Source organism: Orcinus orca, chromosome 8 (genome assembly GCF_937001465.1).
Source record: "Orcinus orca chromosome 8, mOrcOrc1.1, whole genome shotgun sequence".
Taxonomy (NCBI): Eukaryota; Metazoa; Chordata; class Mammalia; order Artiodactyla; family Delphinidae; genus Orcinus; species Orcinus orca.
This window is the reverse complement of record NC_064566.1, coordinates 43,796,694-43,822,341: the sequence shown is the minus strand read 5'-3', so window position 1 is coordinate 43,822,341 and position 25,648 is coordinate 43,796,694. Positions and strand designations below refer to the sequence as shown.

Below are 25,648 nucleotides of genomic sequence, written 5' to 3'. Positions count from 1 at the left end.
GCAGGCTCAGCAGCCGTGGCTCACGGGCCTAGCCGCTCCGCAGCATGTGGTATCTTCCTGGACCAGGGCATGAACCCGTGTCCCCTGCATCAGCAGGCGGATTCTCAACCACTGCGCCACCAGGGAAGCCCCCAATACATTTATTTTAAAAAAAAGAGTAATTGAGGCCTAAGATTAAAACTACAAATATAATTTATGAATGAAATCTTAGATGATATAATAATACTTTAATTCATACATATTTTGTTGCAAAAATGTTTTTAGGTTAATTGTTCTCATTTCACTGTCTTACCTCTTTATTTTAAAGAAATAATTTGTAATTCATTTTGTTCTTACACACCATAGGATGTGTTTTGGAGATGCAGACAAAATATCTTTGATGAAATGAAGAAGAAATTTTTACAGGTAGACTGCTGATGTAATTGCATTAGTGTGATAATCAGCAGAGCAAGTAACAGCATGTTAGTATTTTTATTTAATAACAAGGCATGTCTTAAGTTTTATGCTTGTTTGGCTATTTTATTTCTACCTGATTTTATTTATTTTTCATTTTGTTTATTTATTTATTTTACCTGATTTTAATAATAAGAAAGTCACCTTAAATGAATGTATGTCTGATAGTACCTTGTCTTTAACAAGTGAATGAGGTGGAAAACTGATATAAAAACTATAGAACGTTTAGTTTTGACTTTTGGGTATAATAGTTGTCTATTTTTTACGGATGTATTTATTTTCTGAAATATTAATAGTGCTGGGATTAAGTTAATAATTTACAGAGTCAAAACCCAGACATCTTATTTGAAGAATTAAATAGAACTGTTACCTTCCTGACAGCCTGTATGCACTACAAACCTAAACAGTCCTGTGATGTAGCATCCCATTCTAACCTTTACTTAATATCTCACTTTCCTCAGGTCCCTTTAGCTCTAAGTTCAAGGTTCTTTATTTAATCTCTTCTGTTCTCTTCAAGTGATCTCTGGCAAGAGGCCACGTAGAAAAATATCATGTAACATTTTAGGGTTTGCTGGGGGAGTTGGAGTGGAGTGGAGGGAGGATCTTAAAAATAAAATAATCTTTTTCTCATGTAAGTTAAGACTCCCAGCACTACCCCAGGAATTGTTACTTGTTTAAGTAAAAATGCACAGTCTGAATGAGGCTGATAAATTTAATAAACTTCAGTGAGCAAAAATATTTATACCATCAATTTTTTTTTTTAGTCTGTGGCAGTATATTAGCCATGAGCTGTGGATACCCAGAAGGGTAATGCTCTAGCACGTATAAGCTCATAGCAGTTTCTTTATCAAGTAGTAGATAAAATGGACTCTGTGTGTGTGTGTGTGTGTGTGTGTGTGTGTGTGTGTGTGTGCATTTTTAAGTTTGCAACCATAGTATTATCATTTGTAATAACACTGAAAGGAAGAAAGTCTTGAGAGAAAATGGGTTGACTATAAAATTTAGAGGTAAAGAGGTCCCTTTGTAATGTTTTTAAATTATTCATATTAATTTTTTTCTTAGAAAAATCTTAATCTTGTTAACTTTGAATTGTGTTTGATATTGTTTTCTGCATGCTACTGCCATTCTAAATATATGCATTAATTATACACCTTGTTTTGTGTTTTTTTAATAAGAAACACGAAGTATTTTATTATGAAACAAAAATTATGATGTTAACTTCAGAGAACTCAGATTTGAACTTAGAACTGTTTGGAATGCCAAGAATAGGAGACAAGATGACTTGAGAGGCCCTGAGACTCCTTAGACAGAACCATCTGTGTTGACCACTTCTAGATGTTCCTATAGATGTTTCTTCCTTTGGAAGAAATATGTTTTAGTGTTTTTATCCCAGTATGTTTTACCTTTTGTAAATAAAACTATCATTTTTGTTTGTTTTGTTTTTTCAAGGATTCTTTTTTCAGACTTTGCTTGGAAATCTGGCTTTGTTTCTGCATAGAGCACAAAGAATACTCTCTTAGCATATAGTGTTAATGTAACTGCTGTTGACTTTACCCTTTTTCTCACAAGTGTAATATTGCTATGAGTTGCCCACCAAATAAGTAGTTTTAATTTTATACTTTGTACCTTTTTTGTAATTGGCCAGATTTTCTGTGTAGGGAACTTTGTGCCCTTCTAGTAGCTCACCTAATATAGATGAAATGTTTTCCCAAGTGGGACATGCTTTAGGCTTTTCTAAAACTTTGCCTTTGTTTTTTCTTACCTGTTTTCTCCTATTCATTATAGAACTTTTACTGACTCAGAAATTGTGCTCGCTTCCCTAAATTATGATGTGTCTTCAGATGCTTTACCTTAATGTTGGGTGTAGTGCTTAAATGGAACCCCCGCCACCAACCACCATCACTAATACCACCACCACCACATTCTTCCCAACTAGCACTTGCATGTGCTTAAATTTATTTAGGTGTGTTTGTTATCTATTACTGTGGAACAGCCTACGCCAAAACTTAGTGGCTTAAAACAACTAGTTTATTTGCTCACGATTCTGTGGGATGGGATTTGGGCAAAGGCTTGGCCAGTCAGTTTTTCTGCTTCACATGGCATCATCTCGGATCATTACTTGGCTGCACTGGCTGGTGACTGGCTTTGGATGGAAGGTCCAAGAAGGCTTTTCTTATCAGGCACCCCAGTGCTCCACTAAGTGGCCACTTTCTCTCTGGGTGGATTGTTAGGGTTTTAACACAGCATGGTGGTCCCAGGATAAATGGATTTCTTTTGCCTGGCTGGCATATAAGAGGAACATTCCAAGAGGTGCAAAGGCAGAAGTTTCCTGCTTTAAATCACACAGTATCACTTCTATCACATTCTGTTGGTCCTAGTTGGCCACAAGGCCAGCCCAGATTCATGGGAAGAGAAAAAAGAAGAAGAGTGGCAAAGAATTTTTAGCCATCTTTAATTTACCTCAAGATGGTGATTTTTTTTACTTTGGGCATAAGTAGGACCAATCAGGGGTAGAACTCCAAAGAAATTAAGAAGAGGACACCCCTATTTTCCCAGTTCTAAGAAATACTTTTTTACATTTAAGTATTGTGGAAATCTGTATGCTTAGTATAATATTGTAGAATTTCTTTTTCTCTTGAAAAGCTATAATAAAAAGATTGGTACAACTTTATTGATGAAATCTTAAAATTGGAAAAAAACAGTTTTTTCTAATTAGTTCCCAAATTGGGAGGCAGGGGGAGGGAAGAGATTTTGCCTCAGTGTAATTAGTGTGGGCAATCACGATAACAAAAATTCAGATGTAATCTATGGATGATGGCTATGTAATAGATTAAATTAGGACTGAAAAATGGGCCCAGGAGTTTGAGGATAAAGTAATAAGATTTACACGTGGCTAGCTTAGAACTTTAAAGGTCAGAGTTTTTCATCTGTTTAAATTATCCTAGAATTGAATTCAAGAGTAATATGTGATTGGCCCAGAAATTCTTATAGGAATCTTAAGAAAAAACAGAGGAGTGCACAAAGTTTTATGTAGGCATTCATCACAAAATTATTTCTAAAGTGTAATAAAGTCTAGCTCAAGAGTCAGTAAAATTAAATTGATGGAACAAATTATTATTAATCCATGTAATAAAATATTATTCAGTTGTTAAAATGATGAGTTAGAAAAAGTTTGACAAGGAAAGGTTACATGATATATTTATAAGTAAAGAAAGAGGTTTCAGGGCTTCCCTGGTGGCGCAGTGGTTGAGAGTCCGCCTGCTGATGCAGGGGACGTGGGTTCGTGCCCCGGTCCGGGAGGATCCCACATGCGGGCCTGTGAGCGGCTGGGCCTGTGAGCCATGGCCACTGAGCCAGTGCTTCCGGAGCCTGTGCTCCACAACAGGAGAGACCACAATAGTGAGAGGCCTGTGTACCGCAAAAAAAAAAAAAAAAAAGTTTCAAAACAGCATGTATATCTAACTGAATGTTTGTGTTTAAAAAGTGTGCATGTATATGTCTGTTTGTGTTTGTGTAGGAAAAATATTTGGAAGAATATAGACCAAAATGTAATAGTTATCTCTGTGTTATGAATTACAAATGATTTCCACTTTTTCCTTTATACTCTTCCTATTTTGTTTTTTTGGCTGCACTGCGTGGCATGTGAGATCTTAGTTCCCTGACCAGGGATTGAACCCACACCCCTGCATTGGAAGTGCAGAGTCTTAACCACTGGACTGCCAGGGAAGTCCCTATACTCTTCCTATTTCAAAAAAAGGAACAAAATTACTTACGTGCAATGCACAGAAAAGAAAGCTATTGTCATTAAAAGAATAAAAGGTATACATAAGATTAAATTTTGTGTTTACAAGAGTACATTTAGCCTTCAGATGAGATTCCATTGGGGATAATATTACCCACATCTGGGTGTGGAAGGAGAGGAGGCTGGAGTGCCTGTACCTTGCACTCACTTATTTAAGGAAAGAACCAGGAACTGCTGATGGCCATATGTTACCATATCATTCTTATGTATACTGTAATGTCAGCACTTCTGATTTCTGAATTCTTAGGTAGAGTTCTCTTGCTTGGACCGTCAACTTCAGCTTATCTGAAGCTTTAAAATCTGGCAGCTGTAGTGCTTTTCACCTGGAAAACTCGAGTCTGCCTCTGAAATATACTGTAGAAAGTGTAAAAGCGGATCTTTTGTAGTTGAAATTGATTTAGAGTTTCTCGTTCCTTTATTGTGAACCAGAGTTAAAAAGGGTCCACTTTATGTTTCTCAGTTTGAGATTAAAATGTGTAAAACCATCTATTACAAGTGTTAATATAACACCTTAAGCTTATAGCTGAAGGCTTTTTTGTTCTTTGTTATCCTGTTTATTTTATAAAAAATGTATTCTTTTGTTTTTAAATGGGTTATTATTGGTAATTAAATATTTTGACTTGTCTGAAATATAGTGCTAGCCAATCTTAAACATTATACTTCTTTTATAGCAACTTATTTCTGTTTTAAACTAATTAGATTAACCTTAGTTTAAGTAATCTCTTACAAACCCAAAATTATATATGGCAGAAACAAATTATAATTGTATTACCCTGCCAAACAAACAAAAATACCTTGTGGTGGTCCTGTCTTCAATACAAGTCAATGATAATAACTGTTCTTATTTAAAAATGGATAATATAGAAGTAACAAAAGATTGAGGTTAATATTATTGTGTTTTTTATAAAAAAAGGTGAGAAATACATTCTTGTATACAGTACCAGTTTGTACAGTTCATATTTGTGCAAAGCCTTTTATGGGGATAGCGAGAGGTCCCTCAGATAATGACTGCTGCCCTAGACTTTGAGGGAAAGCAAGAGATTTACATGATCAGATTTGCATATTAAAATACTGTTCTGGATTGAAGGAAGATGAGATTGGAAGAAGCTATTGCCGCGATCTTAAGATAAGATTCTGATTGCTGCAGGCAGGATTAAAAAGGAAAGGAATAGTTCAAGAGATATTCAGATGATAGAAATGATAGAATTTGGTGATTATGTGAGTTGAAGAAGAGGGAAGAAATGAGGAAGGTGCTCCTCTCTGGTTTCAGCAGCTGGTAGATGATGGTACCATTAATTGAGTTGGGCATTACAGGAGGAGGGAAAGAACTTCTTTCACCAAAGTGCCTGATGTAGCCCACTACTGCTGTGGAAGAGTCGTGTCCTTCAACAGCTTGAGGGAAGGCATAGCTTCTTTGAGAAAGTCTCCTTTAAAAATTTTTTCTCTGATTTATGTACTAGATAAAAAAGAATGAAAAAATTTGTGACCCTAACTCCCTTCTACATTGGTAATTGAAAAGTATTTTTTCCTTGCTTTCCTTTACCCCTCTGCTGGCTGATCTATTTGGGTAAGCTTGTCAGCTCCTAACACACTGATAAATGGGGCTTTTGGACTTTTGGTCTGTGGGTACAACAAAGTAAAGGTCAGGATGCCTGATTGCTTTTATCCTTTAGTTATGGATTTTGCAATCTTATACAATCCTCATTGCATTTCTACACAGTTCTCTTTCTGTTTCATCAGGAAACCCAGAAATGCTTGATTGGACTGTGCTAGCATAGTAGTGACACATTTTTAAGGATCAGATTTTGTTATTTTCAACTGAAAATTGCTCAAGTAAACTTGTCTTCATGGGCTTGTTGATCATTGATTTACAGCCTTAAAAGGTGAAAGCAAATACCCACAAGAGCAATGGTTGATTCTTAAATATACCCCAGTTTTTCCAAAACAAACATATATGGTGCTTTATATGTTTGACATATCCATTAGAATATATTTCAGCCATAAAACAGTAGTAGTCACACAGAGAAAATAGTATTTTGTGGGCATTTTTTTCATTTAATCATAGAAAACATAATTACATATATATTTTTAAAGATAAATAGTATATTTTTTTAAATTTCAGGTAGAAAATGCTGCTGAAGAACCAAGAGTCTTATGTATAATACAAGATACTACTAATTCAAAGACAGTGAATGAACGGATCACTTTAAATTTACCAGCTTCTACACCTCTCAGAAAGCTCTTTGAAGATGTGGCCAACAAAGTAGGCTACATAAATGGAACCTTTGATTTGGTGTGGGGGAATGGAATCAATTCTGCTGATATGGTAAAACTCTAAACTGAAAGCATCTTCTCTTAAGCTGCTAATAATATTATAGTCATTATTGTTGTTGTTTTTAATAGTATACTAAATTCTGGAACCCTTCTTAATATTGTAAGCAGGACTATAGAGTCTGTGCAACTCGATATTTGGATCCTCTTCATCACTTTACTTTCATTCTAGATTCAGCATTTGATTATCTTAAAGTTTGCACAATGTCATTTCATTAGTTTTTTTATTCATGTAAGATGATTATCATAATATTGTGTCATCTATGGAAAATTTTCCAACATTTACTGAATGGGATATTCATTTTAAATATTTAAGTGAAAAAAGCAGGATATAAAATCATATGTATTTTATAATCTAATTTTTGGAAAAGAAGAGAAAATGTATATAGAAAGAAAAAAGTAATAGAAGGACTTACACTCCAATATTAACAGAGATTATGCACCAGATAGAGTGGTAAACACCTGAACAGGAGGGTTGGTGGTATCATGACTTCAACTTCAAAGACCTCACAGTAAAGTTTTAGAGACAGGTATATCAAAAAATAATTACACTAAGATGTTTTAAGTATTATTAAGTATGATTTATTAGTTTGCTGTAAGTGCAAAGAGGAGGCACTGACCAATTTTGCGTGGGAGAGTGGCAAAGGGGAATGTTGAGTTGGATCTCATCTGTATTTTAGAATAGTATTCTAAATAGTCTTTTTTCTTTCCTCTCAGTCCAAATTCACCCTGCATACGATTGCTAGAATTATCTTCAGTCATCTTAAATCATAGTACTCCTGTCACCTTCCTGTTTAGAAATCTTTAATGACTGCTCACTGCCCTGATTAAAAGTCATATTCCCGGGCTTCCCTGGTGGCACAGTGGTTGAGAGTCCGCCTGCCGATGCAGGGGACACGGGTTCGTGCCCCGGTTTAGGAAGATCCCACACGCTACGGAGCGGCTGGGCCTGTGAGCCATGGCCGCTGAGCCTGCGCGTCCGGAGCCTGTGCTCAACGGGAGAGGCCACAACAGTGAGAGGCCCACGTACTGCAAAAAAAAAAAAAAAAAAAAAAAGTCGTATTCCCTAAGTTAACATTCAAGACAATTGGTCCTTTAAATCTAATCTTAGCTCTCAGATATTGGACTAATTTATTTTCTTAACACAAAATTTCATACTTCTCTATCTCCGTGTTTTTGCTTATGTTACCTCTTCCTGTCCTATACCATTGCTGCTCTTAAGTTTTCCAGGAAAATACCTTTAAAGGCAAATGAATGTGTATCCTGATCGTATTTGGAGGGCATAGTTTTAATTGGCTCTGCAGAAGAATAAAAGATGTTGGGTGTTGCTTGATTTGCCTTTAAAATTGATGATATTTTGCCTTCTATTCCATAATATATTTATGATTTTTTAAAATGTAGAACTAGTGTTTTTAAATGGGAAAAGAATCTGAAAACGAATAGCTATATGTACAACATATGTATAATTGAATCACTTTGTTGTACACCTGAAACTAACCAACATTGTAAATTAACTATAATATAAAATAAAAAATTTTTTAAAAGTCTACTTACAAAAAAAAAAAACCCTAGTGTTTTAAATTAGCCAACTTTCCCCCTCTGAAATTGGGCAGTAAAATTGGTAGTCCAACAAGTTATACAAAGAGAAATGATATTTAATCTGAAACTTTGAATATTCTCTTTTACATTACTGTATAACTTCTAGTGTTGCCTCTTTTTCGATTTAAAGGATAGTTCTATACTGTCTGCCCAAGTCCTGTTTATCTCTTACTTTTAAGAAGCCTTACTTGATGTTTCTTCATGCCACTTTAAAAGTAATCTTTCTCTTTGTTCTCCTATTGCACTTTTTATTCTGCTATGCCACTTATAGTCTTTTTATTATAGTTGTTATTCATTTGTGTCTTTCCACTTGATAGAATATATTTTGATGTCTAGGACCTCATAGTATTAGTTTTGTATCCTCCAAAGATACTATCCCTAGGCACTCAAAAAGTGTTTGTTAAATTAACATCTGCTATAGCACTATGCCAGGATTAAGTATTTTTCTTTCTTCAGCTGTGACTGTTCTTAAGTACTTAATTTTTGTGTCTTAATATGCCTACCGTACATTTCTATGAGTATACTCTTACCTGCTTACTGTACAATGCTGCATGTATGCTTCTTTGAAAACCTGATTCATTTATCTACTCACCATCTCATACACACAGACACACATTTATTGAGGTAAAACCCCTACGTGTTCTAGCTGTATCATCTGATCTTTTATGCCTGAGAGATGCTGAGAGATCTGGTTCCTGCCAGAGAATATAAGGGACCCAAAGATACCTTTCTTCCTTTCAAGTGGCTTCTCTTAGCTTCTGGTTCTCTGTCCTGTTTTTCTCATGGATTTCTAGATGTGATCCAAAGTGAGATGATATGTTTATTTTATTAACACTTATTTTGTGCTTACTGTGTAGCTAGTATTGTTCTGATACTAGACTTTATACAAATATAACCTCATTTAATCCTTTTAACCACACTATGAGGTAAGTGCTATCCCAGCCTCATAGATGAAAAAACTGAGTCATGGGGAAGTGAAGTAACTTGCGCAGAGTCACACAAATAGCAAGTGGCAGAATCTCTTATAGTTAATTTTTTTGTCCTTAATACCTGTGCTTCTATATAACATTCATTTTGTAAGAAATAAAGGCATCTCCATAAAGTAAGTCCTTCTAAGGAGATATTCCTCGTGTCTTTGAAACATTAAAAACATTTCTTAATGAACAAAATAGTTTTAAAACAAAAGAATAGGGCATTCATCCCATCCCTCATTTTTCTCAACAGTGGACTGGAATGTTGGGTGAGTATGGCTTGGAGCATGCAGAGCTCTGTCTCTCATCCACCAACTGGAATGTATCAGAATGACAGCCAGGGTTTAAATTGCCTACCAGATAAAAGAGTTAGGTGAAGACTAAACATGTTAGATGTTTAGTTTTCAAAGGAGTGATCACTTCTATCACCCTGGGATCCTCTGAATCCTGACAGTGGACTTGAAATAGGTATCATTTACTAGGACAGGCTTTTCCTTCGAGGATCTTTCTGAAGGTGCCCATTTTTCAATGTTACATAATTGTTTGGGTTGGGTTGCTTAGTGTGTTTCCTTATGTGGGAATTCTCATTATATTCCTATATCAAAACATGTTTTTACAGTTTTTAGTGATATAAAGTAATCTTTAGTTAATTTTCATGAAAACCCATTGAATACTATATTGCATACATTTTAGAGAACATCAAAACAAATGTTTACAATACTTTTTTGTGTAGTACTTCAGTTTTTTAGATGTTGGGAAATGTGAACAGCTGGGATACCTGTCAGTATATGCCCTGTCACTGGGCTTAGCCATCCCAGTTCCTGAATAGATGAGTTAATTCCAAGCCTAGATTAACAGAATTTCTCAGAATCTTCATTTAAAAAAATACTGTTTAAGCCCAATAATTGTAGATATGTGTCTATTTACATATTACTTGTTTTATTATTATAATTAATGTTTCTCATAATCTGAGATATCTTATTTTATGCCTGTAGGCTCCACTGGATCATACCAGTGACAAGTCTCTTCTTGATGCTAATTTTGAGCCAGGAAAGAAGAACTTTCTGCATTTGACAGATAAAGATGGTGAACAGCCTCAAATACTGCTGGTAAACGCTTTAGAAAGCCCTATAGTCATAATTTTTGTGCACTGTCACCTAATACTTGGGAAGCAGTTTTCCAAAGGAAGGAGGAGAGATGTGTTTTGCAATTTATGTATAATAAATTATTTTTCTGTTTTCTGTTGGCTTGTATGTATGTTAACGTGGTTACACTGGGCATCCATAGCACTTTGTGTATATAGTCTCTTGCCACACTGAGAATCACCACTAGAACAGGGATGGGGATGGGTCTAGGATCTCCTACTGTGTTTCAGTGGCCTTTTGTTTGGTTAAGCATTTGCTTGGTTGGTGTAAATCTTCGGCAGTTTTGCCCAGGTTTTCTGGTAGAGGAACAGACCCCCAGAATTATCTACTCTGCTGGTTTTGCTCTCACTCCCTGTCCCCCACCCCCCATTTTTTTTTTGGAATGACTAGTTTGTAAATTCTATGCTTTATTTCTGTTCTTTTAGTGTTTGCTGCAATTCATATTTCAATAGCCTTTCCTGTCTGGTTCAGTGGCTTTAGTGATCGTCAAATCTAGTAACTCCCAATTTGAGAGAGATTCATTGAAAAAACCTGGTCTGATTTACCTTGCTGCTTTACAGACTGAGGAAACTCACAGAGTTTATGGACTTTTTCAGAACGCTTCTCTTTAATGAAACTTTCCTCAGGAAAAGTTCTTCTGTTTGATGCTTTTCATTTAGAAGTCTATTGTGCATTAGAATGCCTCTCTGGACAGTAGACAGTAATTAAACACAGGATATCCATACAGAAGCAATGCCAGAATATGTTCTGACTTTCCTTAATCTCATTGTTTATTTTTATGACATCATGAGAAGATTTTGATTAGTCTGACATTGAAACTAAATTAGCTATTAATTTGGGGATTCATGTTTTAAAATGCTTAGTAATTAGTCTTCAGCTCTTAGTTGCTTGTGCTGATTTTATATCCCTTACTCCTTTTGGACATCTTCCTCATTAATAGGAAGTTTCTTATTGGAGACAATAGGAGACTATCCATTTCATTCAATACTTGTTGAGTGTCCCCTACCTTTCAGGCCTACTTAGCAAGGGTGATGTAAAAATAAATGATAAACTCTGCAATTAAGGAGTTCACAATTGTACTCTGATTAATTAGTACCAGAAATCTCTCTCATGTAAACAGAATTTGAAAAAGAATTAAATAAATTTGAGAAAGTAAGAACTTTGGAAGGAGACCTAAGCATTTTTCCAAAGTGTGTTATATTGGGCATCTTTCAAACCTTCCTACAGGAAATAGTGAGGGTATATACTTTGAATGTCTTGGTGGTACCAGTAATGCCTTGTCTTTTTTTCATTGCCTCAGGAATTAGTATGCCTTTTTCCATTGTTTTAGCAATATTTACCACTCAGTAAATATTGGTTATGCTACATTTTAGGAGGATTCCAGTGCTGGGGATGACAGTGTTCATGACAAATTTATAGGTCCACTTCCAAGAGAAGGTTCTGTGGGCTCTACCAGTGATTATGTCAGCCAAAGCTACTCCTATTCATCTATTTTGAATAAATCAGAAACTGGTAAGATATATTATTGTTGTCGTTGTTGTATTTTCATAAAATCATAGGGCATTAATCCAGAGTAATCTTAGCAATCTCAAGCCTAATCTTCTCATTTTATGGATTAGAGAAAACAGACCCAGAGCAAGATCACTAGTTAGCAGAAGCAAAGTTAGAACAAGAATGTGGTTTCCCTTTCCCTCAACCCATTGTTATTTTTACTGTATTGTTACTGCCATTATTTAGTAAAAAATATTAAATATTGGATTTTGAAGGAAGACTTTTTCTGTTTGATAATTTTCTATCTTGAATTTAATCTTAAATTTTTGAAGTTGACTTCCTCTGGAAAGGAATGTATCTCCATGTGCATTGGAATAGACTATGGCAGATACTTTCATGTGGAAACAGATGGGCCAGGCTTATTTTATCAGAACTACTGTGTTATCTTCTAGTTTAATCTAATCATATGTTTGAAATTAATCAGTAATTTAAAAATTCCTGTTAACTTTTTTCTGAATATGTTTAAACCTATATTTTTGAATTTTTTTTCAATTTATTGAGCTAATGGAATTGCTTTATTTATGCAGTTTTATATTTATATATAAGACTGGTTAATTGCCTGAAAATATAATCTGGATACTTTCACATATCATTTTATCTTAAAACAAACATTTTCAGTAGGTAGTATTCGTGTTAAAAGAAATGGAAACAGGCTTAGAGAAGCCTTTGATTATATAGCTAGTTAATGGTATTTCATGTTAGGTATGGCTTCAGAGTGTTTACTCTTAGAACTTTAAAACAGAGATGACTGTAAATATTAGACACAAATAACTATTATAAAAAGAAAACTGTAGAGTAATATTGTAGATACTGTTTTAATTTGTTCTGTAATCTTCCACTTACTATATTTTGTAATTGAAATGTAGAATAATTTCCTCATAGCTAATCTTTTGTACAGGCTTAATGGTGTATTTGTTCTGAAAATGGTAAAAGCTGGTCGTGTTTGGTATTTAGGATCATTTATGTCAATAGAACTTTTTGCAGCAAACTACCAAGAATAAAAGAGAATGACAAAGTATCTTTTCTCATTATACTGTCTAGAGTATAGTGACTCTCAAATTTTTATTTCTTTAAAAATCATTTTGAGATACTTGTTAAAAATGTAGGTTCTGAGGCATTACTCCTCCAAATACTAAGTTGGTTGCTCTGCAGTAGACTGGATAAATTGCATTTTTAAAAAAATAGATACCCTAGATTATTATGAGATAGTTGGAATACTTAGAGAAAGTTCCAGATTTAACAAGTCAGGATTCTTGAAATTTTTGCTGTGTATTCTGACAACCAACCCCGTCCTTATGCAAGAAATATTTACAGAACTCCTACTTTGTGCTGAGTACTGTATGGCTCTCTGATGCCTGTAAATTCCTAGAGACTAAAGCATACTTTAAAAAAAAAAGTTCTCCTATAATACGAATGTAATACATGTTCATTGTCGTATTGTAAAATGAAAAAAGTGGAAATCACTGACAGTACTATTAACAGAAACTGCTTTAATGATTTTGCTTATTTTTGTCTTATCTTTCCTTCATCTGAATGCTTTTAAGAAAATGGGGAAATCATGTTGCGAGCAGACTTTTAATATATATTTTTTCGTGTAATACTATATGAGGAGCATGTTTCAATGTTATTAAATAGTATTTTAATATGGGTTTTAAGTGGCTGAAGAATAGTGTTTCATTATATGATTTAGATAGTTAAACTGTAATTATTACCTATGTTATGATGAACATACTTATACATAAGTTTTCATTTTCATCTGTGATTATTCCCTTAGAGTAAGTTCCTAGAAATTGAATTACTAAGTTGAAATTTATGAAAAATATTTTTAGAGGACTTTGATATACATTGCCATGTAATCATAGTCTTCATTCCCAACTATTGTTCCTCATACAGCTCTTTTCCCTACCAGTACATTTTCCTCCGGTGTTCTGGGGTACTGCCTTTGTGAATTAAAATAATCTGTACACGGGCTTCCCTGGTGGTACAGTGGTTGAGAGTCCACCTGCCAATGCAGGGGACACGGGTTCGTGCCCCAGTCTGGGAAGATCCCACATGCCGCGGAGCGGCTAGGCCCATGAGCCATGGCCGCTGAGCCTGCGCGTCCGGAGCCTGTGCTCCGCAGCAGGGGAGGCCACAACAGTGAGAGGCCCGCGTACCGCAAAAAAAAAAAAAAAAATCTGTACACATCCAAAGGAGCTGGGGTTCAAAAAGTGTTCTTTTTAAAAAATATTTATTTATTGTTTATTTGTACCAGTTCTTAGTTGTGGCACACAGATCTTTGTTGCTGCATGCGGGATCTTCATTGTGGCACACAGGATATTTAGTTGTGGCATGTGGGATCTTTTTAGTTGCGGCATGCAGGATTTAGTTCCCTTAGTTCCCTGACCAGGGATCAGGCTCGGGCCCCCTGCATTGGGAGTGCGGAGTCTTAACTACTGGACCACCAGGGAAGTCCCAAAAAGTGTTTTGTTACTGACTACTGAATTTGCATTCTCCTTAAGAAATTATTGTAAATGTACAAAATGTTTTTATTGAAAAATGCTCTCATGATTTCAACTCAGGGCTGTAAGAAAACATTTCTCCATAATGCAGTGAGGCTGAGGACTTAACATATTCTTTCCTGTTTCCCTTGCCTACCAACTGCTCTGGTAGCCAGCCACTGTTGATAGGAGATGGTTGGGGGTCGGGGGGGCTTTAAGGAATAAGGAGTGGATTGAAGGCTGATGTGGACTCTCAGGTGATTAGAAACCACATGACTGAGGTATTTCATCATTTAAAACCAAGATATCTTTCCTTGGGCAGTTTCTTTCACAATTCTTTTCGTTTTATTTTATCTACTTTAGGAGTTGGCCAGTTTCATTCTACTTCATTTGACCTGTTCGAGTTCTCGTTCATTTCTTGTTGGTTCTGTTCATGATTTCTTTCTGCATTTGCCCTCTGCAGAATGGCATGTGTTCTTATGTTCTTCTCCCTTAACTAGCTTGTACTTACAATATTGGTTCATAACTATTTCAGATAGAGGACCCACTTGATAACATTTATCATTTGAAATTTGCTGATTTAGACAACGCATAATGACAAAAGATTTCTATTCAATAATATTTTATCTTACTAATCTCACTAAAACCTTCATACTTTTGGAAAATAGTTGTACATTTATTTGAGACACTGTTCATTCTGTTTACATATGGTGCTGAGTCAGGTACAAAAGACCATAGGTTTCTATATGATTCTTATTGCTAGTGGTAAAGTAAACAGCAGTGGCAAAAATTATTACTCCCTCCTTCCCTTAAACCCCTCCCCCGCCACCCTTTTTTAAGCCCAGGGAAGGGAAACAAAGTCATAAATAAATGATACATGATTGGTCTTAAGGTACACAAAGAACAATAGCAGTATTCATTTACCTTTTAAGGCTGCAGGTAGAGTGGTTGTCCCTGACTGTTGAGGAGTTGGGGGAAGGAGATGGAGAAGAAGGGAAATCCCAGGCAGCCTCAGCTGAGAAGAAGGTGCAGAACAACCTGGTCTCCTTGCTTGAGTGCTGTCGTTTATGGGAAAGAGTCCGTTTATATAACCTAAGAATGAAATAATGCTTTTTATTATTAATAATCAGTCCAGATATCTTACAGATTTGTATTACTTGTAAGTCATATGCACTTCTCCCTCAAGTGCACCTGCTGCTATGCTAAGTAGTAGGATAGATAGAGAAATCAGATTTGACCCCTCCCCCCACAGTCTGTTGGGGAAGCCATACAGGTAAATAAACAGTTATAGAACAGAGTAGGACAGGGTGTTGTGAGCACAACTCAGGTGGGGCATGCTGGTTAGGAATTGAAGCAGTTTATAAGTATATAACAATGTAAAGTAAATATATAAACATATATACATAGTATTCTTAAAGATGAAAGGCACTAGAAATCAAAGCTGGAACCTTAGTCCAGAGTGAACGATAGGTAACTACTTGGTCTCTTCTTAGAATTGTACAAGTGCAGATAGCATGGAATCTATTCCTCTTTTCCACAACTGACCAAGGTTCACTGTGCATTTGTTGGTCCTTTCATCACCTTCATTAGCAATATAGTTTATCCACAGTGTTTACCATTTCTTAAGATATTTTTGTTAATTCTTGGGAAATTGAAAAAGTATTTCAAAAAGCTTCAGTGAACGCCTTTGGCATGTATTGAGAAAAGATTTACGTTGTTTTGAGATAACCAAGTCTTTCAGTATTAAGTGGGAGTAAATAAGTTTAATTATTAAGCAATGTGTTTACCACATTTTACTAAAATAATGAGGTATAATAAAATGATGAGGCTGATTTGTGTGCTATGTGTACCTCATAAACTGGGCCTGAAGTCTACTTCAAAGGAGAAGTTCCAAAAATGTTCTCAACAGTGGTAGCCATTTCCAATTAGGTATATAAAACTAAGTACTTAAAATAGTTCACTTGACTTTTGAATGCATGTAAGTTTCTCCTTTCCTTCTCCCCCTCTCTCGGTTCTCCCCTACCTCCATCTCTGAGTTCTCTTCTTACTTTAATAGTCACTCTTTGCATAGCGTGCTGATCTGTGGGATTTCATACTTCATGGGTTTGTTAAAACAGTGGAAGTCACTTTGAGTTTGTATACAGTGAATTTATCTCATGTTGTTAATTCTTGGTAGAAATTGGTTTATGGGGCCTGATGACTGGGATAACTGGTTCGGTACTGTCTTCATTTGTTGGGTATATATGATGTTTAAAGTGAATATGTTTATACTTTTCCATTTTAATACACAACTTTTAGATTTGGTGAACAAAGATGATTTTTGTCAAAAAATACTTTATTAAACATAACCCTCTTAAAGTTTTATTAAATGCTATGTAATATCCATGTGTATCGCTGGACGTATAGCAATATGTCCAAAGATCCTGACTTTTTCTGAGAAATAAGGTTTACATAGTGCACATATTAGCAAAGAGGTCTTTCTTAGGTGCTGTTGAAAAAATTGAAATAATTTCCAACTGTAACCTTAACCTCTCAATTTTTACTGTGTAGTAAATTCTTGTTAAGTTTTCTTTTCATTAATTTTTTGATGTAAATGCTGATTTATGTATATTTGTGTGTGCTTTTTTTTTAAAGGATATGTGGGATTAGTAAACCAAGCAATGACTTGCTATTTGAATAGCCTTTTGCAAACACTTTTTATGACTCCTGAATTTAGGAATGCATTATATAAGTGAGTATTCAAAAAAATTCTATAAATAAAATTGATTTAAAAATGAAAATATAGTTTTTAACTAATTAAGTCTGTCTTCCTTCTTGCACTTATTTGTTAAGTTTGGGGCATCTCTCACTTCTTAAAACATACCTTGAATAGTAAATAAGAAAAGGATCTTATGAGAGACAGCATATGAAAAATTTGTGGGGAGAGAGAATCAGAAGTGCATAGACAGCAAAAGGATAAAATTGATAAGATTTATGTTTAAGATAAATTATTGTATTTAAGCTTCCTCACTTTTAGCTTTAATGCCTTTGTGAAGAAATAAGTTATCTGCTTTTGGAGATAATCTGGATGTGTAAACCATATTCTTTTTTTCCTCCACCTCTCAATTTAAGAAACAAAGTTGTCTTTTTAAACTTGCAGATTTTGTTTTTTAATTAAAATACAATGCAGCTGTTCCAGTGTTGTGTGTGTGTGTGCGTGCGTGTGTGTGTGTGTGTGTGTTAGAGAGAGAGAGAGAGAGAGAATGTATTTTTAAAAGAATGTATATATATCAGATACTTTAAAATGCTCTATGGAGGAAGTCCATATTTAAATAAACCCTAAAGTCAGACATTTATTTTTATGAGTATCCTATTATAATACATTTAATACACTCTCACTTTGTGTATTTCTTTACAGTATACATAACTTATTTTTTAAGACATTTTAAAGTACAAATAAACTGATTTTTTTCTCCTTTTTGTGTTACTTTTGAGTAACATCTTTGTAATTACTGTAAATATGTATTTAAACTATTTTTGGAACTTTTGATATTACAAACAACATTATATTACCATTGTATTCATATGTAAGCTCATCATCTGAATTTGCTTGTAAAAATTGGCCTGTTTTTCATTCAGCAAGTATTTGTTACCTAGTGTTTATATGCTAGGCATTTGGTAGAGAGAGATGAAGTTAGAAATAAGATCTTTGTTTTTAAGTAATTTACAGATCTCTTCACAGTAGCAATATATGTATGTATAAAATAGTTTAAATAACATTTAAGGATGGCTAAATACCATGAGAGTTTAGAGAGAAGGGAGATTAATGAAACTTGGAGAAGTGGCTTAGAAGAGCAAGTAGAACTTGAGGTAGGTCCTGAAGATAGGTATGGTTTGGCCAGGTAGAGACGAAAAAGAGGGCCTTGTAGACAGGAGGACTTTCAAGAGCAAAACTGAGTAATAGTAAGTGCTACCTAAATGTTTGTTATTGTTAGTTTGTATCAGGTACTGTTCTGAGCACTTTACATATAGACTCATTTAATTCTCATGGTAACTGTATGAATTATTGAATACATGCTGTTATCCACATTTTACAAAGGAGGTAACTGAAGACACAGAGAGGTTAAATAGTTTGCCAGAGGCCACACTGCTAGAAGTAGCAACCCACTAGATGCCAGAATTTCCATTACCCTATTCGACCTGTATTGTAGTTGATGCCACTAAGTGCGATATATTGCAGGGGCCTCCAGGAGATCTGCTTAAATGGAGTTTTTGTCAGAAGAAGATGGAAGATGAGGTTAATAGATGAAATCTAGAGCTTGTCCTCAAAACTAGAACAAACTCAGTAGTCCATGATAATGTGCCTTGTCTGGGGAGTGTTGCTTAGGAACAGGGACCCCAGGAGCTTAACCATGAGTTCCACCTTGGAAGAGGTCCGTAAACATATAGCTCTGTGGAAAAGAGTAAGAGCATAGCCAGATTGATTGATTCAGCAAACATATGTTGCACACTTATTGTGTGCCATGCACTCTTTTAGGCACAGAAATTACAGTGGTGAATAAGACAGAGTCCCTCCCTTAGACCTTCTCTAGGTCAGCCAATAGAATGAGCTCATTTCACAGTCATGTATGCCATGAAGAAAATCACGCCAGTATGGAAAGAATAACTGTCAAGACGTAGGGTGAGTAGTTAGGGAGGGCCCCTCTGAGGAAATACCATAGAATAGACTTGACAGGAGTCAGTCCTGTGAAGATACAGGAGAAGAACATTCAAGGCAGAAGAAACCGTAAGTGCAAAAGCCTTTGAGGAACAAAAATCCATTGTGACTGGAGCCCAGTGAGTGGAGGGGGAGTGAGAGATAAGATTAAAGAGGATGTCTTAGAGATTGTAAAAAGAGAATGAAGCTTTTTGCAGGTGGGGAAACAAAGCCCAAGAGCCTGATGGTGTTTCATAATGTAGAACTAAGGAAGGAATGGCTCCTTTAAGAAGCTGGACCTCGCTGGGCTACAGACAGGGTAGCACTAGCATGAAGGATAGAGTTCTGTTTGTTTATTTTCTTCACTTGCTACATAACAGCCGGAGAGAACCTACCACTTTAGGTGTGTAGGCATGAATTATGGAAAATTTCAAAATATTAAAAAATAGTGAAATAGTATAATGAATCCCTCTGTACCCATCACCCAGCTTTGGATATTATCAACTCATTATCAATCTTTTTTGTCTATAATCCTCCATTCTGATTATTTGGAAGCACATACCCAATCATATCATCTTAAATTATATCTCAGGTCACTGCTAAGATTTCCCTGATTGCTTCATAATATCTTTTTTAAACATTCTGTTCAAATCACGATCTAAACAAGATCTGTGCATTGAAATTGATTGATAAGACTCTTAACCTAGAAATGCAAACCAAAACTACAAAGAGGTATCACCTCACACTGGTCAGAATGGCCATCATCAAAAAAATTCTACAAACAATAAATACTGGACAGGGTATGGAGAAAAGGGAACCTCTTGCACTGTTGGTGGGAATGTAAATTGATACAGCCACTATGGAGAACAGTATGGAGGTTCCTTAAAAAACTAAAAATAGAACTACCATACGGCCCAGCAATCCCACTACTGGGCATATATCCTGAGAAAACCACAATTCAAAAAGAGTCATGTACCACAATGTTCATTGCAGCACTATTTACAATAACCAGGACATGGAAGCAACCTAAGTGTCTGTCAACAGATGAATGGATAAAGGTGTGGCACATATATACAATGGAATATTACTCAGCCATAAAAAGAAACGAAATTGAGTTATTTGTAGTGAGGTGGATGGACCTAGAGTCTGTCATACAGAGTGAAGTAAGTCAGGAAGAGAAAAACAAATACCATATGCTAACACATATATTCTTCAGAAAATGGTTCTGAAGAATCTAGGGGCAGGACAGGAATAAAGACGCAGATGTAGAGAATGGATTTGAGGACACGGGGAGGGGGAAGGGTAAGCTGGGACGAAGTGAGAGAGTGGCATGGACATATATACACTACCAAACGTAAAACAGATAGCTAGTGGGAAGCAGCCACATGGTACAGGGAGATCAGCTCAGTGCTTTGTGACCACCTAGAGTGGTGGGATAGGGAGGGTGGGAGGGAGATGCAAGAGGGAGGGGATATGGGGATATATGTATAGGTATAGCTGACTCACTTTGTTGTATGGCAGAAAGTAACATAACATTGTAAAGCAATTATACTCCAATAAAGATGTTAAAAAAAAAAAGAAGACTCAACCTATTGACTTTTAATCCCCTTCGATCTTTTTTCCACATTGCAATTTATTCCTTGAATATATATATATATATATATATATCAAAAACTGATGGCATTTTTCCTATAGTTTTTCACAGTTTGCATTTTGATGGTTGAGTGTCATTTAATATTCTGTTCCCTGTATTTTTATGAGTTAATAATTAGGACAAGAATCTTGACCAGATTCAAGTTCATCAATTACTTTCAAATGACCTTTGCGTTTTATTCATGTTGCCTTCTTATGCCTTTTCTTGTGAAAGTCTAACTTTTTTCTAAATTTATGAATTAGAGAAAGACTAATGTTTCATTAGATATTAATAGCTTCAGTTAATATCCAAAGCCCTCAGAGTTAACATCTTAACATTTGTTATGATAATATTAATTATGCTTTAAAGAATAAAGATATTTTGTAGATAATTTTCAAACATTTCATTTCAATAGGTGGGAATTTGAAGAATCTGAAGAAGATCCAGTGACAAGTATACCATACCAACTTCAAAGGCTTTTTGTTTTGTTACAAACCAGCAAAAAGAGAGCAATTGAAACCACAGATGTTACAAGGAGCTTTGGATGGGATAGTAGTGAGGGTACCAATTCTCTTATAATGATAAGTATTTGTAATAGTCAAAGGAATTCTGAGACCGTATTATAAACAAATGACACATATTAACATCTTAATTAACTTTACCTTAAACCTTTTGATTGCTTTTTGCTGGCATTTAAAAATAACTTATTTTGAAAATTTAAGCTCTGAGGCATAAATTTTTGATCAATTAAAATTTTCTTGTAAAGTAAGTTTGGTTATACTCTATTTTTATGTACTCAAGCTAAAATTTTAAAAGGGTGTTGGCTTAGATTTTTATTATCATATTTCTTGACTCTACAGTGAAAAATAACAAAAATAGCAAATATTGTAGCACTATAGAGCATATGCTATTTATAAAGTGATGAGCTCTTGTGATTCTTTTCCTTGTGATTGCCTTTTTATGACTATAATGTATATTTTGTGTTCTTTTTAAATTTAGCATTATTTTATGTAGACTTTTCCATATTTCTGACAATTTGCTTTTAAACAACAAATTAATGCTACATTACACTAAGTTAATAGCTCTTTTTAATTAAATTTTATCTTAAAATAGCTTGGCAGCAGCATGATGTACAAGAACTGTGCAGAGTCATGTTTGATGCTTTGGAACAGAAATGGAAACAAACAGAACAGGTAATTTATCTCTCAGGTTGAGGGGAGTGTTTTCTAATAAATTATTCATTACCTTACAGTGACTTTATTCTATTGGAATGTTTTAAAACTTGGGCATTAGTCCAGTTGTCAAAGTACTGACAGTTTCCTCATCTTTAAAATAAGTTGGGCCCTGTGATCTAGATGATCTCTGTTTAGCTAAGAACTAGGTAATTCATACATGTGTGTGTGTTTTGGGGATGATTTTTGGACAGTATTTTCAGATATTTGCTAAGTAAATTAGATGGCTTATCTGTTACGCATTATAAAGTATACATTGTAAAGTATATTCATCTAGCATTACCTTCTTTTTGACCAGTCAGGTATAGGCATGCTTTTGACACCTAGGATCCTTGTTAATCTGACCCTATTCTCCTTATCCAGTGGAAGGAGGAACAGGTTAGAAGTGGGAGAATATTAGATATATCATTGGGGTGAGACATAAGGCTGAACTGGATGGGGCTCAGGACTCAGTACAGAGGAGGGTTTATGCTAGGTGTAGTGATAGAAGATCACTAGAGGTAAAAAGGGGGAAGAATCTGGAAGGTAGCCTGGAGGATCTACTCTCTGATTGGAACTATTATGATGGCTTGGACTAAAGTTTTTCAAACTAGATTGTGATCCATTCACTTATGAAATAAATTTAGTGAATCAACACCAGCACTTTAAAAAAAAGGAATAAAATTGAAAAGTATAAGAGAAGCATCACATAAGTAAGGGTAAGTATTGTTTTATGCAACTTTTGTTACAGTTATATGTATTGGATTGCGGTGTACATTATTTTCTTACTGTGGGTTGCTATCAAAACTGCTTGAAAAACACTGGATTGAAACACTTATAAATGCCCTCTCAGGTAGAGAAGACATAATCAAATATAACTGGGGCAGGTGAATGAAGAAAGCTTCATTAAATAAATAGTATTAGAGTAGACAGTTATGGTGGATCCTAATTTGAAGGCTTATGAATTCTAGATACTTGAAGAGGTATAAATTTATGAAAGAGGTAAACTGTAATATGCTTTCCCTCTTAACTGTTCTTAAGAGATATTGGAAAAAATTTTAAGTTCATTTAGTGATCTAGTTTCTCTTCATTATAGGATTGTATTTTCATAACTTTATGTAGATGGTATTGGGTGTTTCTTTTTCATAGGTCTGAAGGTACCCTTCCTCCTCGTTACATCCCTATGTGGGTCAACACTTCTATTAAGACCAGTTAGGGCGTTCCTTCTGAGTTCCCAAGTTTGGGTACAAGAATCTTGAGGCAAGACATTCACATGGAGGGTCCTTACTTAGGGAGTTACCTGCCTCCTTTGAGTCAGAATAGCCCCAGTTGGCTAAGTTTGGGGAGTAGGTGAGAGATCCATTCTTTTAGGTGAGGATATTTTGAGGGAGATGGAGTTTAAGATTTTTTTTTCAATTTCTGTACATTTAAAAAATTACAGTATATTTTTTCTTTAAATTGTTTTATGTATATTACTGAAAGTTAAAAAGTTTTATTTGTACCTTGAGATAGAGGATATGATTTTAGGAATCAGAATATTGCGAAAGTGGTGGTAATATATGTAAAGCTATAAAAGTAGCCAGTTGTTTAGCTGTGTGATTATCAGTATGCCTAAAATACTGTTATGATGTATTCTCATCCTAATGAAAAGATAATACGGGGCTTAGTAGTGAAATCAGTAATCAGCTTATCAACAAAACACATTTTAATAGTGGGATTTTTAGTAATGTGAGAATTGAAATAATTTTTGCACATTCTTAATTTATTTTGTTTTTGTTAAACCTTTATTTTTTTCTTTAGAATTTAGATTAGATAAATCTTAAAGCTTTCTAAAACTTCAACAGTAAGAATCAATATCCTTTTGAAAATCATTCTAAAAGACATAAAATATTGGTAACTTACTTTTAAGGAACGCTTTAAAAAATATAAATGTTCTTATTTTTTAGGCTGATCTTATAAATGAACTGTATCAAGGCAAGCTGAAGGACTACGTGAGATGTCTGGAATGTGGTTATGAGGGTTGGAGAATCGACACATATCTTGATATTCCATTGGTCATCCGACCTTATGGGTCCAGCCAAGCATTTGCTAGTGTGGTGTGTACCTTTCAGCTGACTGCTTGTGTATCCATACACAGAATACATAATAGCACAGTGGTATAATATATCCTAAGGTAAGTATCATCCTAGATACACCTTCTTGGGTTGTTAGACATTCCTGCATTTAAACTAGCAAGATCTAGAAGATTTTTGACCCTTCAGTGAGTCCTAATAGTGCATGTATAAGAGGGGAAGTATATGCAAATATACTGCCTCATGGCTCAATCTTTTATTCTTTCTTAGAGGTGACTAGATTATTTCACTTTCTTTTTTTTTTTAAGCTCTAAACAATCTATTTTATGAATGGTACTTTTTTTTTTTTTTTTTTGGCCTTGCCGTGTGGCTTATGGGATCTTGGTTTCCCGACCAGGGATTGAACCTGGGCCCTTGGCAGTGAGAGCATGGAGTCCTCACCACTGGACCGCCAGGGAATTCCCTGTAAGTCTACTTCTGTGATTTTTTTTTGTTTTGAGGGTATTGTTTTGTTCCATTGGAAAAATAACCTCTGGAGTTTTTGACAAACAGAGGCCACATTTTTTAAAGAAGCATCCCTATTCTAAAATTTAATTTTAAAATGACGCAGGTATTATATAACCACAGATAATTTGAAGACTCAGAACTATATATAATTAACTTAGTTACTTATATATTGAGTATCAAATTGGGCAATTAAGATTTTCTCATTCCTCCTTTTGTTATCTATTTTTAACTGCGTTTTGATAATTTTATTATTGCATTTTATTCTTAGGTTTGCGTATTGAATTGCTTATACAAAGGGAGAGTCTTGGAAGGAGGTAATTTGACATTTAAAATTAGAGTTCAGAAACATTTATTTGAACCTGTTATGAGCCAGGGGAAACTTTCAAAGCTAACTAAGATATCTGAAAAAGTAGAATTTCATCATGATGTTGCTTTGGATCTTACTTATGCTGCAGTCAAGCCGATGGTGGCTGCAGCTAAAATCAGTGTTCTTAAAGCTAGTCCATACTTTAGCCTCTAAAATAGTGCTACAAGTATGGTTTAGTACTCTGGCCTCTAGGACAATTGATGCCCTTTCTTTTTTTCTCCTATTTTTATATGACTTAAGGAAATAATCAGCAAGAAGTTATGGAATCAGTCAGTGGAAATCCAAAGGAAAAGACTTTCTGGATAGTGGAAGATCAGGCGTCCTTTGCTCCACTGTTTTTCAGTCAGCTTCCTGAATAGATTTGAAAAATTTTGTTAAGTGCTTAATAGTACCCTTTGTAAACTGCCACTCTGGGTATATGAGATTGGCATTGCTTTGAGTGGCTAGTTTTATTTTTCATTTTTGTTTTGTTTTTACTTTATTTATTTTGACAGTTTAAGGTAGAAGTGACATACTGAAAAATCATTAACATATGTGTTTCAGTGACTTATCTCCTAGCTTATTTTAAAATATTGGCATTTCTTTAACAAAATATACTAGGGAAATAGTCAGTTGTCCCAAGTGATGTACACTATTTTTTCTACTTTATTTATGAAAGTATTTTTTATGTAAGATTTTTCACATATATGTTCAGTTTAGTTTTTCCTTTTTTTACATATTTATTGAATGTTGAGAAAGCTAGTTTTATTTGTGTTATGTTGGAATCTAATATTTGAGTATTCAGCAAATATAATTGCATAGCTAAATCTATATGTTGTAATTTATTCACCTGCTGAATCGTCACCACTCTC

The 25,648-nt window shown here is 34.9% G+C and overlaps 1 protein-coding gene across 6 annotated transcripts in view; it reads left to right on the top strand.

Moving 5' to 3' along the window:
* The window catches only part of USP47 (ubiquitin specific peptidase 47), a 121,576-nt gene that overhangs the window by 40,879 nt on the left and 55,049 nt on the right, over nucleotides 1-25,648 (top strand). For 2 of the 6 annotated variants that reach the window (XR_004476512.2, XM_004279180.4), the window contains exons 2-9: nucleotides 346-405; nucleotides 6,378-6,581; nucleotides 10,152-10,265; nucleotides 11,675-11,813; nucleotides 16,967-17,063; nucleotides 21,056-21,201; nucleotides 21,754-21,833; nucleotides 23,798-23,947. Coding sequence is in view for 5 of the 6 variants with exons in the window: in XM_004279180.4 (XP_004279228.1) it covers nucleotides 346-405; nucleotides 6,378-6,581; nucleotides 10,152-10,265; nucleotides 11,675-11,813; nucleotides 16,967-17,063; nucleotides 21,056-21,201; nucleotides 21,754-21,833; nucleotides 23,798-23,947 (990 nt within the window). In the remaining variant the exon portion in view is untranslated. Of the gene's footprint in view, nucleotides 1-345; nucleotides 406-445; nucleotides 462-6,377; nucleotides 6,582-10,151; nucleotides 10,266-11,674; nucleotides 11,814-16,966; nucleotides 17,064-21,055; nucleotides 21,202-21,753; nucleotides 21,834-23,797; nucleotides 23,948-25,648 lie in introns of those variants that run through there. The other 4 variants (XM_049713587.1, XM_004279181.4, XM_033404507.2 and 1 more) reach the window with 4 other exon arrangements.